The 16,073-nt window shown below is 38.1% G+C and overlaps 2 protein-coding genes across 2 annotated transcripts in view; both read left to right on the forward strand.

Annotated features, from left to right (window-relative positions):
* Positions 1–284: 284 nt before the first annotated feature.
* On the forward strand, positions 285–3,467 carry rpl29 (ribosomal protein L29). Its single transcript, XM_020636730.2, has 4 exons — positions 285–356; positions 759–811; positions 1,013–1,077; positions 3,273–3,467. Exons 2-4 carry the CDS (start codon positions 775–777, stop codon positions 3,375–3,377), a joined length of 207 nt encoding a protein of 68 aa, XP_020492386.1. The 5' UTR covers positions 285–356; positions 759–774; the 3' UTR covers positions 3,378–3,467.
* Positions 3,468–4,794: 1,327 nt separating this feature from the next.
* Positions 4,795–16,073, forward strand: part of iars1 (isoleucyl-tRNA synthetase 1) — a 53,291-nt gene continuing 42,012 nt past the window's right edge. Inside the window, exons 1-10 of the mRNA XM_020636769.3 lie at positions 4,795–4,877; positions 5,607–5,730; positions 7,300–7,456; positions 7,555–7,674; positions 7,962–8,044; positions 8,404–8,521; positions 8,606–8,753; positions 12,328–12,415; positions 13,755–13,815; positions 14,043–14,138. Coding sequence (XP_020492425.1) covers positions 5,612–5,730; positions 7,300–7,456; positions 7,555–7,674; positions 7,962–8,044; positions 8,404–8,521; positions 8,606–8,753; positions 12,328–12,415; positions 13,755–13,815; positions 14,043–14,138 — 990 coding nt within the window. The 5' untranslated portion in view covers positions 4,795–4,877; positions 5,607–5,611. The remainder of the gene's footprint in view (positions 4,878–5,606; positions 5,731–7,299; positions 7,457–7,554; positions 7,675–7,961; positions 8,045–8,403; positions 8,522–8,605; positions 8,754–12,327; positions 12,416–13,754; positions 13,816–14,042; positions 14,139–16,073) is intronic.

The raw sequence follows: 16,073 nt of genomic DNA on the forward strand, positions 1-16,073 counted from the left end.
CCAAGTCCTTAATGAGCTAATGCAACTATAAGTACAAATTGAATGACCTTCAAGTAATCAGTAAGTGTTATAATTTTAACTCTTTCATTTCTGATCTCCAACTAAATAATTATAGAGTTCATCTTTAATGACTTTTTTTTTCCAATATGAGGGTTTCGTACATTTGAACAGATGGTGACACCGTGTGGCTATCAGCGGGATCTCACCTGTCATATCGTACACCACCTAAAGGCGGCAGTGTCTTAAAACAGACCAGTCTTTCCCGTCCGGCAGCTTCCTCCCTTGACTTGACTCTTCTTCTTTTCTGCCGGGAGCAAACCTCTTTCTCTTCCGGTTGTCGTCTGTTCGTGTGGCAGGTATACAGTTTTCCGACCCACTTTGACTTTTTAAAATCTACATTAATCTTCGTGCGTTTTACATTTTCACACCGAAACGTCAGCGCATTTTGATAAAGCACTCCACTGAGTATCTTTCCGCTTCAGTATGTTGCGGATGTGATGCTTAATAATGGTTGAAATAATCACTTTAAAAAATGCTAACGCTGAATGTAGCAAAGCAGCCTCTTCACAGCAGCCAAACGAGTCTCATTTACATTGTTTACATGTAACATTATGGTCCCAATATGTACCTTTAAATTAATGTTTGACTGCGATTGTTTCGCTTTGAAGTTGTCCATTTATTTCACATCTGTTTACGTCTTAGTAAGTGGATGCAAACTGAAGTGATGCTCAACTATATGTTCCTGTTTCTCTGTTCAGATTAACTAGTGTCGAAATGGCAAAGTCCAAGAACCACACCACCCACAACCAGTGTAAGTAAGCCTGCAGGGATTGTTTACAAATGAATAAACAAACATTTTCTACGCCACATAGCTATGTCAGATGATGTTTAGCAATATTGTCTCCTTGCTTAAATGTTATTTGCTAAATGTGTTAGTGTTATTTGCTGATTGTGAAGTTGATTGAGAAGTATGTGTATTGTGTTAATTGTTAATGTTGCCTTCTTTCCACAGCCCGTAAAGCCCACAGGAATGGCATCCACAAGCCCACATCTCAGCGCTACGAGTCTCTGAAGGGGGTATGTATTGGTTGCAGTGTTGTGCTGTCAGATATTTATGTTTGCATGCTCACAGAACACAAGATTAATCAGAAAAATCAGATTTGTAAGGTCGGGTCTCCTCAAAGCGGGTGCGTGTTGCATGTTGCAGGTCAGCAATAAGATATTAAACCCATAAATAACCAAGTTAAGGAGCTAGTAACGTAAATGCATTCACTGCAAGATTGATCCATCTGGGAAGTTTTACTTTTGTGAGGAGCATGTGTGAAAGCAAATGTCGCCGTCTCTTTGCCAAGACTTTTTCCTGCCAGCCCCTAGAATAAAAAAATGTGATGTCACTGTTAACAAATGTGTGAATCACAAACATTCACTGCAAGCAAGTGAGCAGGTTGATGACATTGTCCATGTTAAGCAGTGTTTCTCTGCTTCATACATTTTACTGCACATCCGACTGCATAATGGTGTTTTTTTAAATTACTGTACATGTTATATGGTAGTGGTATTATCCCAGAAATAGCCTTTAATTAACATTAAACAGATGTGATTCCAGATTTTGTCTTGAAATTTTAACCCTGCAGACCTAAAATGTTAGACACAAATGGGCTATGTTTTCTGTTATATTCACAAACCCCATATGGAGACTGCTTCAGAATAATTTTTTTATCCATCAATGATCATTGTGTAAGGGCGTTTTTAAACCTAACCTGTTTGGTTCAGTTAAAACAAATTTGAGTCAGTTTGCAAAGTGAGTGCGGTTTGTTTGCACTGGTCTGAAAGCTGTCACTCAAACCCTGATGCGGATCAAAACACCGTACTGAGACCGCTGTCTTGGCCAGTTTCAGGACTCTGGTGTATTACGGTTGTAGTTAGAACATGCACCGACTTCAATTCGATCTAACTGCAAGAAGCATTGTGGTAGATTTTTAATTTAAACCAGCTATGGTAGCCAGTCACGCAGTGCATTATGGGTAGGTTTTAGGCTTAGCCTTTCACTACTATTACAACAACAGCAGCATGATACATCGTAGATAGACTAAGGAGGTGCCGTGGCTCATAGAGATTTGGTGGGATGACTAAGTAAACCGACAATTTTCATGAACACACGAAAACTCCAAAATCTACTCGCTCTGATTAACGTGCACCTTTCCCTGAACTGTCTTGATAAACGCTTTCAGCGACTCCAGTACATCAACTTTTCTGAGATTTTTCCCATAAAAAAAAAAACGTCCCAGTGTTAACATAGACCAAACTTTGAGGTTAGTATGCAACAGTGTAACAAATTGCTCCACGATTCAGACCAGAGAAAACAAGCTATGGGTGAGAAACTTAAGCCTTTGAGTAGTGTCTGGATGCTCTGCAGGTGATTAGAGCAGGAGACATTGGCTGTTATGCAAATATTGATGTTCAACATCAGATGTCATGAACCTTCTTATGCTTAAATTTTTATAATTTTGGTAGCTGAGGTTATTCTGCACATTGTACTTTTCTCTAAGCCTGTTCACATTGGCCTCACCTGTTGTTGTAATAATGAAATTGCAAGTGAAACTTTTCTTAAACAGTTTAAAATGAAATAGTGTTGACAAACCATTTTTTGGTGTAGACAGAATCATATAAAATACAATCTTTGTGCATTTAAACACAGTTATGAGTGCACACATTCGTTCAAATAGTGTGGAAAGCGATGGAGGAAGGAGGAGAGCCCTTGTTTGCCCACTTCTGTGGATAAGGACATTATGATACATTATATCAACCTTTTACTGAAGTATAATACAAGTTGTAAGACTGGCTGTGATGTGGTTTCAGGCAGACTGGTTTTAATGTGTAGCAAATCTCACTTTACTCGGGTAGCGTAGATGGAACAGTAAAGAGAACAAATTTACTTCAGAGATAAATCTCTGGATAATAACATGATAATCTTGGTCACTGCTTACTGTCAGTGATCAGCTCTGAATGTAACCACTCACATCACATAAAGTAATTTGCAGGCCAATGTGGTGTTTGTGTCGCTGATTTTTTAAAATGTTTTCACTGAAATGCAACACTAGGATGAACTACTCTATCAAGTGATGGTGTTTGTCTTAGCCCATGTTTTATCTGCCTTATTGTGTTTGTAAGATTTCCAACCACTAAGCTTAATACAAATAGATCTTGGTATTGTTTAATACATCCACGTATGTCCCCTCTGCTCAATTTCCTGTCTGTTCTCGCTCCTTCAGGTGGACCCTAAATTCCTGAGGAACATGCGCTTTGCCAAGAAGCACAACAAGAAGGGCATGAAGGCAGCGCAGAAGAAGGCAGCACCTCAGGCGGCAGCACCTTGAGTGAAATGATCTGTCCTCCGGTCACTTCCCTGTCTGCCTATGTTCATGTTTCCACCATCACAATAAAGCTATGCTTTGTTAACAAACCAACATCTGATTGTTCATTTTTATGAAAACTACCTTTGTCTACTCTCCTGTCTACTTCCCATTGCATAACTTAAGAAAATGCAGAAAGATCCTTAGTGCAAATAGGTTCAGAAGGTTCTCATTTTAAAAAGGGATTAAGCAAGTTGGGGTTTAACTTTGGATCTGTGTTGGTAAAACATTTCCCACCAAGCAGGTTAAGAACACCCATTTAGATGAACTCATTATGATAAGAGAAATGCCAACCTCTTAACAACTGACAGAAAAAGACATGATTGAATTATGCTTTTTTAAAACCACCATATTCTGATCTGGAAATGTAACATTTACGAAGGACGAATGTTATTATTGAAGTTCACAGATGCAAGTTTATTATTCGCCTTTCACTTACTAATACATTCAGTTATCAGTAGAAGCCTGATCCAAACTACCAACCATAATTGTGAAATTTAAACTGAAGTGCTTGCCGGTCAAAAAAGAAAATCTTTAAGCTGATTCTGTGGCCTTTTTAGACTTTAAGACTGCTGGACATGAAATTCATATGCCTACTTAATGCATATTTTGGATCACATACTAGCTGTGTCTTGGAAGAAAGAGGTGATACCATGTAGAAAGTGAGACATTTAAAAAGCCTGCATTAAAAGCTTGTAAGATGTAAGCACCAAACGATATTAAAAAAATAAAAAAAAGGAAATATACTGTAAAATCGGGCAGAAAATGAGGACGTGCAAATTTACAGATTCAAATGTATTGAGTGACGAGTGATGAGCTTTCATTGCTGAAAATTGGGGATGGGCTCGGGTGAAGTTGCGGGAAACTTTTGGAGTTGGCATTGAATCTTTGTAAGCTGTTACATTATAGAAAAACATCATACAAACATTATACCCCCCCCACCCAAGCCTTGAAGCGAAACAAAACATGACCAGAACATAATGTTATAGAAATGTGTATTTAATCAACAAAGAATATATAGTAATTAAGCAGTTTACTCACTAGTTAATATCTTCTATCAAAATCGTCATTGCTATCAATTATCTTCTTTGTCATCAGTTAAAATAGTACGAATAATAGAGATGTATTTTTTTTTTTTTAATTATCTCAAATCAATCAAAGTCTCTGACTAGAGATACAATGAGAGAATAAAACCAGCGAAAGCCTCAATGATTGTTTCTAGATTTATGCAGCAAAACCTAATTTTAATTGTCGCAAAATATTCTAAGATAATGTCTCTAGTATATGTTAGTGGAACCGTTTTTAAGCATGTTTCTTTTTTGTTTCTTACACTTTCTCATTTCACTACTACTACACGCTGCAGTCGCACTTTTAAGAAGTCTGCGTAAAGTCGTCACTTCCGCTCACGCTGACTCCAGCTTGCATCATTTCTTGTCTCTTTTGGCTGCCGGGGCCAGACAACATGTGAGTACATTCATTCAGATTTATCACCCACGACGTGAAGGTTAATAACAACGTTCACGCTTGATATTACAACTGCGTATATATGTGAACATTCAAGCGCTGCCTTTAAGGAACTTTGCTGCCGGGTTGAGCATGAGTTAACTAGTTAAATGTAGCATTAACTGGCTAGCTTAGCCTGTCAGCTAACAACAAGGAGGAGTCATTCATGTGCACTAACTGTTGTGAAAAGTATCTAATTGGACTCGTTTAAATAGCTTTAGTACTGTTTATGCTGTTGCTTGTCAACATGGAAACAAATACATTGCACATGATATAATTTTGCGCCTGAAGTAATGAAAGAAGTGCATGTTCTGTTGAGCTGTGACAGGTTTCGACAGATGGATAACTTTTACTAACAAGACCCAAAATGAACTGTGAAGGCCAGAAGACATACAAGAAGTTACTATTTAACTTTGACTGGCTAACTCATCAGATGTAGGTTTAATCGTAGCTTGGCCAAACCTTTTTGTTTCAGTGTGGATAAGTGAGTTTGTGCTATCAGTAAGATTTAGGTCTTTACTTAGTCTTTGTTGTTTGTCTATGGCCATTAATGAATAGGTAAGCTCCTGATGTGGAAGGGAGATGTTCATTATTTGATCTTTTAGAGATACTGCACTTGAATTTGTTTCTGTGTAATCCTGCTGGACAAGTTTATTAAGTTGCATTTTTCTTTTCTGTGTTGTGTGGCAGAAGTCATGGTGGAGCGGGTCCCCGAGTCCATCAACTTTCCCTCCGAGGAGGAGAAGATCTTACAGCTGTGGAAAGACAAGGATTGCTTCCAGGAATGCCTCAGACAGTCCAAGCACAGGCCCAAGTAAAAACTGCTTCTGCTTTACAGTTATTATTAATCGTTGAGTTGTGCTTTAGAAGAGGAATCTTTGTTATAACAGATTTTATCCGCAAAGCCTGGGAGAAGAGACAAAACACATTGTTTAAGACTGAACTGTGACAGGAACATGCATCATGTTGTGAAATGTTAACCACTGACACTGAATTTCTGTTGTCTTATAAACCCATGAGGGTTGGGCACTTTGTGTGCATGACACGTAAATAAATACAATCAATCAATCAATCAAAAAAAAAGATTTTCTATGCACAATATGACCCTAATTTTGTTAAGAGTTTCACTCAAGACACCTAAAATATTTGTTTAATTTTAATTGACATTTACTGCTTTAAGCATTTATAAACTTTAAAAGATATATGTACGGTTTAACATGATGATCTTCGACAAAACATGATTACATTTTCCTACTCTCTAAACTAGTCCTGGAAATATTATAGGTGATCAAAAATGTTAAAATATCAATCGAGAAAATGTAATCATATTTCATTTGGGGGGAAAAATTGTTTTGATGTAGCAACTACTACTTGCCCGTCTTTGCACGGAGAGTAACAGCAACAACGCCTTCTTGTTGTATCTTGTGATATTGGCAGAGGTGAAGGATTGATTGTTTACTATAATTCATACCAGCTGTTGGACTGCCAAGTAAAGAAGCTGCATTTCCTGGCTAACCAGTTATTGTAAGGGTGCACTCACAAGAGGCAATCTGTACCTCTGAAGTCCAGTTCCTTTGACTAGTGTGTGTCATGTTCTCTGTTATTCTCAGATGTGCAGACGCGGACTCGACCACGCGTCCCTATTATATTTTTTTATTTTCGAGTCTGTCTTGTAAACAAGGCCTGCTTCATAAACACAAAACCATGCATGTGTTGTATTATGATGTTACGTACAAGAGGGTAACCATGCTCAGGCCAGTGGAGGAATGGGGTCATTGAATGTTAAGTCAGTCACCACAAACAATTTACATTTGGAGTTACAAGCTGATCTGTTAAGTTAATCAAGTAATTAAATCAAAATAACTGGAAAGAGCCTCAAAAGTAATATATAGCTTTAGGGGTGGTTTCTGCTGGTGTTGTTCTATTTTGCTGAAAACTACTGCATGTGTGCATTTATTTCATTTTTCAAAATGATGTATTTTTTTATTTTTCAGCCAACAAAGATTTTAATGTCAGGATGACATTTGCTGAATAAAACTGCATTAGCTGAGGAGAACTTTGGCCACAAGCAGATCTTGTTTACTAACAGTGGTTGAAAGAGGACATGCAGAATATTTGTTTAGTTACACTTCCAGGACAAACTTCATTGTAAATACCAGCGTGTAACTGACAAGATCTCAGCATTATTGTTTGGATCAAACAGCTGTGACATCAGCATCATTCTTTGTATCTTTTCATGCTTTTCTTGAGATGTACAGAGCAGTAAAATGCTGCCTTTTCTGTATAATGAGCCATATCTACATTCAAATAACAGAGCAGTGTTAAGGTTGCAAGTGGAAAATACTTCCAGACCTCAAACACATGTTGCTTATTTTCCAACCAGGTACACCTTCTACGATGGCCCTCCTTTTGCCACAGGTCTACCCCACTATGGACACATCCTAGCCGGCACCATTAAAGACATTGTCACTCGCTTCGCACACCAGAGCGGCTTCCATGTGGACAGACGCTTTGGATGGGACTGTCACGGACTGCCTGTGGTAAAAATCTTTTTCATGGATATCACAAAACTGTACTAAAAGTTCTTCTGTATACTTACAGATGTATTGGTGGGTGTTTTATGTGCTTTGTTTTGTAGGAGTATGAGATTGACAAGACTCTTGGGATCAAAGGGCCTGAAGATGTGGCAAAAATGGGGATTGCCGAGTACAACAAGCAGTGCAGAAACATCGTCATGAGATACTCCAATGAGTGGGAGGTGAGCATGCAGGATGTGTAGTATGATCATGTGAGAGTTCCTACAGTTACAAGACAAATGTCCAACAGTAGATTGACCTGAATCCTCTCAAAAATATATTAAGGCTCCGCTACCTAAATATCTCACATGTGCACAATATCCTTTTTCATATACAAGTTTTATACCCCTCTGTCATTTTCCCCCAGCCTTTGATAAAGACTGGCTTAAAAAAAATTGTTAATAACAAGTTGATGGTATACAATTTTGTAGTTTTGATATGCTTAATGTATGTCTCTTTTGGATCCTAGAATTCAGTGAGGAGAATGGGAAGATGGATTGACTTCAAAAACGATTACAAGACTCTCTACCCCTGGTTTATGGAGACTGTTTGGTGCGAAAGTCAGATTTTCCTTCTTCCAAGTACAAGATTTGACTTACAGATGTGCAATTTTACATTACAGTAAATAACAATTAGGTTCCATTTAATACAGTTGAAGCACAAAATAATTTTCGTCAGCAATCTCTATTGATTCCACTGAGTCATTTCTTCAACTTGATTATCATCCTCAGGGAGATTGTTGCAGTACACAGATGTCAATGAAAAACCACAATCTACTTAGTGTAGAACACTAAAAGCAATATATAATGAAAAATGTAATAGAAACCAGACTTACCCTGTCTGGAGTCCACTGTGCGCAGTCTGACTCTGCTTCCTTCTTTTAAGGTTCCATGTTTCTTCTCTGCCTTTAGGTGGGTGTTCAGACAGCTGTATGACAAAGGTCTGGTATACCGAGGTGTCAAAGTCATGCCGTTCTCCACTGCCTGCAACACTCCGCTCTCCAACTTCGAGTCCCACCAGAACTACAAGGTTAGCTCGTGTCAAACACACAGCATGTTCTGTTTAGCTGTGAGTAAGAAACTGACTTAATCTTGGTTTAATATTTGTCTCTAGGATGTTCAAGACCCATCTGTGATCGTCAGCTTCCCATTGGTTGAGAATGAAGACGTGGCTTTGATCGCCTGGACGACCACCCCCTGGACACTACCAAGCAACCTGGCCCTGTGTGTTAACCCCGAGTTCCTGTACGTCAAGGTCAAAGGTGAGAGACGAAGCTTGAAACAAGGCTACACCACAGACTAGATACCAACTGTATTACCTGTCTTTTGTGGTTTCCCTAGGTTTACAAACAGCATTCAAAGTTACTGTAACAAGTCTGTATTTTTTAGTTTCTTTCCCTTTTGAGAGAACAGCCCCTTCTGCCATCAATTTACTAGTATCTTAAGATGCTAGATGCACTACCCATCACCTTCTTCTACCTAGGGTATACAAACAACTAAATGCTCTGCAGAAAGAGAGATACCTTTTCTGATTGTAGTCCAACATCTTCAGTTTAATTTTAGGCTTACTAATGTCTCTAGCCAGGGGCTAGCAGACCAGCCAATAAATAACCAATAATAACATTTAAATAAAGTAATAGACTCTAGTGTCCATCAATCTGACACTCATAGGTAATGTATGCTTATTGTTTGTGTGTTGTCACTTGTCTAGTGTGAACATCGATGCATCCCCATACTTGAAACCAACCAACATTTGGTGTGTGTTTCAGAATAAGGGTAACGCCCAGTTTCTTGAAAATCTGGGTTTTGTCCCCCAGCTGATAAAACAATCACCAATGTGCTGACAAGAATTGATTCCTCTCTGCAGAGCTTGTTGGTCTAAGATGTTTTGTATGAACAGAAGTTGTTCTTCAGTGTTTAGCTTACTTTCATCTTCATGTCAAGAAGACACCATTCTTTTTTGCTGTCCTTGTAGGGGTAAAGGGAAATATCTGCTCTGGCACCCTGTCCTCAAACATGTTTGTGTTGTGGATCACTTGAATAACTGGGTTGGTTGTTTTGTGGGACAGTGTTGTTAAAACGCTGTAGCCTAGAGCCAAAGTTTCCTGTTGAAAATCTTGTTTCCCTTGTGGGTTTAATGTTGTGGTCCACAGTATCAGCTTATGGGTGTTTTTATTCCGAAAGAACAAACAAGAACAAATTAACCGAGGAGAAGGAGGACTGCTGCCTTTGCAATTTGCACCCAGAGGAAGGGATTTCTGTACCGTAATGTGTTGGTGCACTATCCAGCCTGTGGCTATGTGTTGTCTGATGAAATAAGAAGAGGGACTCACTGTGGCTGCAAGTTTTGGTTTTATCTACAACAAACCAGATACTTGATTTTAATGAGCAGTGAGTGGATGCTCAGGCATAACTGATGTTTGTGTGTCATTATAAACATCGTCACCCTTAAGATTTAACACAATACAAATAAGACATGCGTGCATCACTATTGATAATAACAAGGTTATAAATGCATGTTCCACCATGTCATTTTGAAAGTGATGATGACATAAAAGCTGCATGATCTATAAGAAATACATATAAAAGTGTGATGTTGGATCCAGATTGAACCTAAAACCTGCCATGTCTCTTAGATGCACAGTATGTAAAATTCGCCACCAGGGAACTCTCAATAAAACAATAACAAAAGATGAGGCTGGCTGGGAATCATGGAAGTGATTCTCTCTGCTAATACGATGGTGTATTAGAATACACCGGTGAAAAAATATGTAAAAAAATGTAACAGGTTTATTCAATTTTTCATGAATTTAGATATTTGAAGGTTAACATTGTCATACACTACAGTAAAGACATGGCGCTTCCTCTAATTAAAATAATATTACAGCAGTGAATGTATTTGTATGTAGATTATATGTATAAAAACACAGTTATATTCCAGTGTATTTGATTCACCTACTGTAGCTACAATTATTACAGTCTCAAATTATTCCTGCAATAAAGCGTGGTGTTAGCGATGTTCAATTCTTTAGAATAATATCAAAACCAAATTTGTCTGAATTCTGAATCTCTGTGGCAGAAGATTGTGCTTTTATTGCAATAGCTTCTGATATTAAGTACTGCAGAAGTGCCCTGAAATACTAATCTCGCCATATTCTAATTTTTCTTGTTAGAATAAAACACTTTACACTCATTATCATATCTCTATTGTAATATCTGTCACAATAATCACAATAAGATTATTTGCAAGTGATGCAGCCCTAAAACATTTAACTAAAACATTTAATGATATTGTCACTGTTGTATTTGAATGTCTTAATCAGCCATTTATTTACGCCAACATGCCTAACACCATCCCTAATCTTTTCCTGCTGTAACATGTCACAATGTCTTCCCTTGGAGGAAAAAAAAGAGGTCATCCTATTTTAAATATGTGGGATATTCAGACCTGAGATATGTTCCTGAACATAAAATCAGGTCACTTTAAAAAGCGATGTCCTTGTTGTAATACAAAAAAAAGAAAACCCTCCAGAGAGGTGGCTAGTGTTTTTGTGTTACCTTCCTGCTGTAGGTTTTTGGTTTCCTGTGATGAGAGAACCTGGTGGGTTTTTAAAAGGGTGACCTAGATTCATAACACTCCGTCATAGCCTCTTTGATCCTACAGGGGGCACTGTTGAAGCACAGTCTGCTATCCTGACTGCACAGCCTATGCTGTGCTGCATGGGAGACCGCCTCAGAATACCAATGACTATTTTTCTTTTTCTTTTTTTTTCAATGTATCAGCTCACTCTCTCTTTTTATCTTCTGTCCTCTTTCGCTCCATTCTTTTTCCAACTCTGCTTCTCATTTTCATATCGTTCTCTTTACCTCCACACCCACCTGTTTTTTGTCCTTCCTTATTTTCCCTCTGTCTGTCTCTTTTTGTGTCGGTCTTCATTCCCTCGCTGCCTCTGTTTGAGTCGAAAGCTGTCAGCAGCAGCAGGTCTGAGCTGTGCAGTCATTTGTCACACCACTGAGGGGAAGACAGAAACATCTTTTATTGATGCACCCTCCTCCTCTCTCTCTCTCTCTCTCTCTCTCTCTCTCTCTCTTTTTGTGTCTCACTGTCACAGGCCATTTGGTTTTTGCCCTCCTCACAACTGTTGTCCCTGCTGCTCTCTTATCTTTCCTCTATTCCCCCTTCGGCCAGTTTTCTAGGAGGGCTCAGTTTCCCAGAAATGTCAAGCAGTTATCCTGCATGAGGTGGCAACTTTTCAGTAAGCTCTGCTGCTGGTGAAATGGCTGTACCCACATGAAGAAATCTTTACCTGACCTTGACTTTATGGCTCAGTGTATTTATATGAAACAGGACTTGACATTGAGGTTAAGCAGACTTGCTTCAAGGCTATTAGACGCCTGGGGTTTCACCAGGCATGATGAGGTGCTGTTTATCATAAATGATATACAGTCAATAAACATAAATCACTCTGCAGGGGCTGGTTGAATTGTAGAAAAACTCATTTTACACCCTATTGATCAGTATCTTTATTCCCACTGTACTGTTGTTTTTGTATCTGGAACCGTAAAGAAAAGAAAAACAGAAGAAATACAAACACTTTGATTTTTATAATTCCGTCTTGGGGGCACCCTTTATTTGTCTGCAGGCCCTTGTTTCTAATGTATTTGGTCTTAAATGGGATGCCTTCTTGTTCAAATCAATACTCTACAAAACAAGATTGTGTATAAGGAGCTTTAGGTTAATGATATGTCTACTTTTTTTGGATAAAAAATGCCTTGCAGCAGAGTGTTAAATTGTTACTAATGAAAGCATTTTTCTGTCCTCTGTTCATCTCTCAGATAATGCAACAGGTAAAACCTACATCATGATGGAGGCCAGGCTGGGAGCTCTGTTTAAGTCAGAGAGCGAGTACACACTCCTGGACAAGTAAGTACACAAGAGGCTACGATGTGTACGACTTGGATGATGCTACACATGTTAACAAAAACCTGTTGAAAGTTTGTATTTGTAAATTGTTCTTGGGAGGCTGTTTTTATCAGTTTTCAATGGATGCATTCACATAACAGAGCCTAAACTCATGGTTCAGTCATTTGAGATTGCAGTCGATTATTTAACCCTGTTTCTCATAAGAATTTACACTTGATGTTAAGCTTATACAAAGGTAGCAGAAAAGTATGATTTGAGTATGAAGTGTTTTTTGGGGGGTTTAAATTTCAGAAGGAAAAATATAGTTTTGGGCTTAATGTATTCATTAAACACCCTTCCCATCCCTCCGCCTGATCGGAAATATCAAGATAATGAGAATAACTGAGATTTTTTTTGGTAACCTGAGATCTCAAATTCTTTTTAAATGTATAAAATGTAGAATTTTATTAGAATGTTTACATTAAAATATCTAAATTAATTTAAAAAATAAATAAATTGACATACTGTGCGTTTTAAAACACCCTTCAAATCATCTATAGTCCGCTCAATGACATTGTTGACAAATGCTGCTTTTTGTAGTCCATATCATAGCGTTGTTATTGACCTTAGTTATGGATTAGAGGCTTCATTTATAACCTTTTAAACTGGCATTAAAGGAAGGTGTGTTGGAAAATGTTTGAACTGATAGAAGCCCTAATTGAATTGAATTTGAATCTTGACTGACTCAGCTGCCATCACAAACTTAAACTTTAAGAAGTGAGATCTTGAAGTTGTTTAAATTGAGTAAAGCCTGCATTTGTAAGTATGCGTATCTGATTTGTTTAGTTTCTAAAAGAAAAAAAGTAAGTAAAAAAAAAATCATCTTCCCTTAGCCCTTACCTCGGCTCCTTGCTAATTTTATGTATATAACTGTTGAAATGATTATTGACTCTCTCTGTGTTCAGGGATGATGTAAAGGGCTTTCCCTGAGTGTTTCCTAAATAAATATACAAGATCAACACAATAACCGTTCCTATGGTTTAGCAGGAATATAAAAATATTGTGAGTCAATGCAGAACCTATTTCAAGGTGACAAAAAAGTAGTTTATAAAATAAAATCCTACTGCGACCCCTCGGGGACTCGTAGAAATTGGAAAGTAGGTGGGGGGAAGGAAATAGGATTTTAAAAGTGACCTATACAATTCGAGAAAGAAATGACTCCCCTGAAGCATCATTTTATACCGCCTCTTCAGTCAGTTTCCTGTTTTGAGAATGAAAAGAATTTACACATGTTTGTTTTCAGACATCGTGGAAGGTAAATGGTAGATATTGAATCGAGGGCTTTGTGTTGTGTTTTTAGATTTCCTGGTAAAACGCTGAAAGGGAAGAAATACAAGCCTCTGTTCCAGTACTTCTCCAAGGTTAGTAATATGTGTGTTCTTGTCCTCTCCGTTTCACAGTTGTGTCTATTGTTTACATCAATATGAAGACAGACCCATGTCTCGCTTTAATTACCTGTCCGACCACGAATTGGCGTCTTCGTTTACGGTCACTAAATCTGTCTCTTAATCTCTCTCTTGTACTGTCTGTGGCTCTGTTTCTACCGCTTCCCCCCCGACTTCACCCCCTTCATCTAATCTTGCTGTAGTGTGGGGAGGAAGGAGCGTTCCAGGTGGTGACAGATAACTACGTCAAGGAGGAGGAGGGTACAGGAGTGGTCCATCAGGCACCTTACTTTGGAGCTGTAAGTGTTGTCTTTTAGTCTTTTGCTGTTTTTTATTATTATTGCTGAATGAGTGTTGTAACCAGACTGACCTTGTAAAACAGTCTGGAGCTTACGCCTTACAACCATTATCAATCTAGTAGTATTTTTTTGAACACGATTTTGCTTCAGAAAAATGTAAATGATGCCAATTACATTTCTCAACATGCCCTGAAGGGTCTCGATTATTAACAATGAGGAAAACAATAACCATCAAATCCCTAACATCGCCAAAGCATAGAAAAGCTTTCATTTTTAAGGAAAGGTGTGTTTATTTTAAAGCACATTTACAACACAGAAGTATTCAATGTGCTGTGCATATGGCTTAAAAAAGCATTAACCCTCAAAACAACTAAAAACACCAGAATAAGAGAGTTCATAAAAAAATATGAGAGAGAAAAAAAGCCTTGATAATGTACCAGTACTATGATATTAGAAGTGGGGCCTTAGCACCTAACAACAAGTGTCTTAAAAGAAAGGGTTAAATTAATAGAAGTAATGACAAATACTGATGACAGTAAATCAGAATCTCGGGCATTAGACTGGTAATCAGGACTCTAAGACCATGAAACCTTTCTAATCAAGCCTCTCAACCCTAAAGACATGACATAACAGAGTGCACATTATACATCAAGCATTTCCTTAATTAACTTTTGCACAGGTTTGAGTTTTCTGTGGTGGCTGAGAACATGGAAGAAGGAAGACGGTTGTTTGGTTGTTTGTCTTGATCTATAAGCAGCCCATACTGTTGATCCGGCTCCCTTCTGTCACTTTGCCCCGCCAGCCTCTGCTGAGCTCACTACGCCCACCCTCCTCTTTTTTTTTTAATTAAAACATTCTTTACTTCTTTGGGTGGTTTGAAGTAAGAGGCGTTGAGAAGGCGTTGTACTTTTATAACGTCACTCTTGGTAAGGTTGATTGTGAAGTCCTGTAGACGCTCGTATGCCTCAGAGTGAAACAGGTCGCTTTCTCTGAGCGGACCTCGATTCTATAATATAACAAGTGCAGTGAGAACTGTTTATTTTGGCAACTATAGAGAAGCTTTGCCTTTTCTGATGCAACTCAATTCAATTATGTTTTTTTGTTTGCAAGTTCAGAAAAACATGATGAAAAAACAGGTGTTTTTTTTTTTTATGATCAAAGAAGTGAATTTATTATTCAACACTTGCTAATGTTTTGCCTTGTTGTGTTTAGTGCCTGTAGCCCTACGTGTACAGTATGGCTTCTTTGTACTACAGTTAACGCATGCAAACATGTTTTATTTGTCTCTTTCCAAATAGATATAATGCTGAATTTGATTGTAAACCAGATTTGTTCTTGACTATAAATGACAGCAGTAGGATTTATTTATATCATGAATAATTTTCATAGTTCAAAACTCGAGCTGAGGGCCAACGCATTACCAACATTGTTTAGGACTCACTTTAGGGACAGTACCTTCTATCATATTTCTTTGGGATTATATTTTGAATAAATGTTGAATACTTTTTTGAAACATCCAACATTTGGAATCCTTTCAACCTGTCATGGGTTTTTTTTTTGTCTGATCAATACTAATAGAAGATAATTTATGAAGTATCTGTATATTTAGCTGCAGTATCAATATACATACATACAGTTATAAGGCCAGTGTGGCTGTGCTATCAGAGGTATTGGGTCATTGCTAATAGGTTGGATGCCCTTGTCAAGGCCAGATGGATACCCCTGTGACTGGCTGTAGCCAGCTGTGGATACACTCTGTCTTCTTATTTTTCTCCTCATCTCTCTAAGTCCCAACAGGGCCCTTAAGTAAACCTTCCTCATCAATATCTCACCTACGTTTCAACACTGTTATGTAGTGATCACAATCACGTCAATCAGTTGGTGAACAATCTGAAACACAAACACATTTGCTCAGAAGATTTACAGTGAGAAGAA

The sequence above is a fragment of the Labrus bergylta genome, chromosome 5, assembly GCF_963930695.1.
Source record: "Labrus bergylta chromosome 5, fLabBer1.1, whole genome shotgun sequence".
NCBI classification, from domain to species: Eukaryota; Metazoa; Chordata; class Actinopteri; order Labriformes; family Labridae; genus Labrus; species Labrus bergylta.

Coding starts and splice junctions, on each gene's coding strand:
- rpl29 (XM_020636730.2), top strand. CDS start 775: ATGGCAAAGTCCAAGAACCACACCACCCACAACCAGT. Junction 812..1,012: donor CCACACCACCCACAACCAGT/GTAAGTAAGCCT, acceptor TTCTTTCCACAG/CCCGTAAAGCCCACAGGAAT. Junction 1,078..3,272: donor GCTACGAGTCTCTGAAGGGG/GTATGTATTGGT, acceptor TCGCTCCTTCAG/GTGGACCCTAAATTCCTGAG.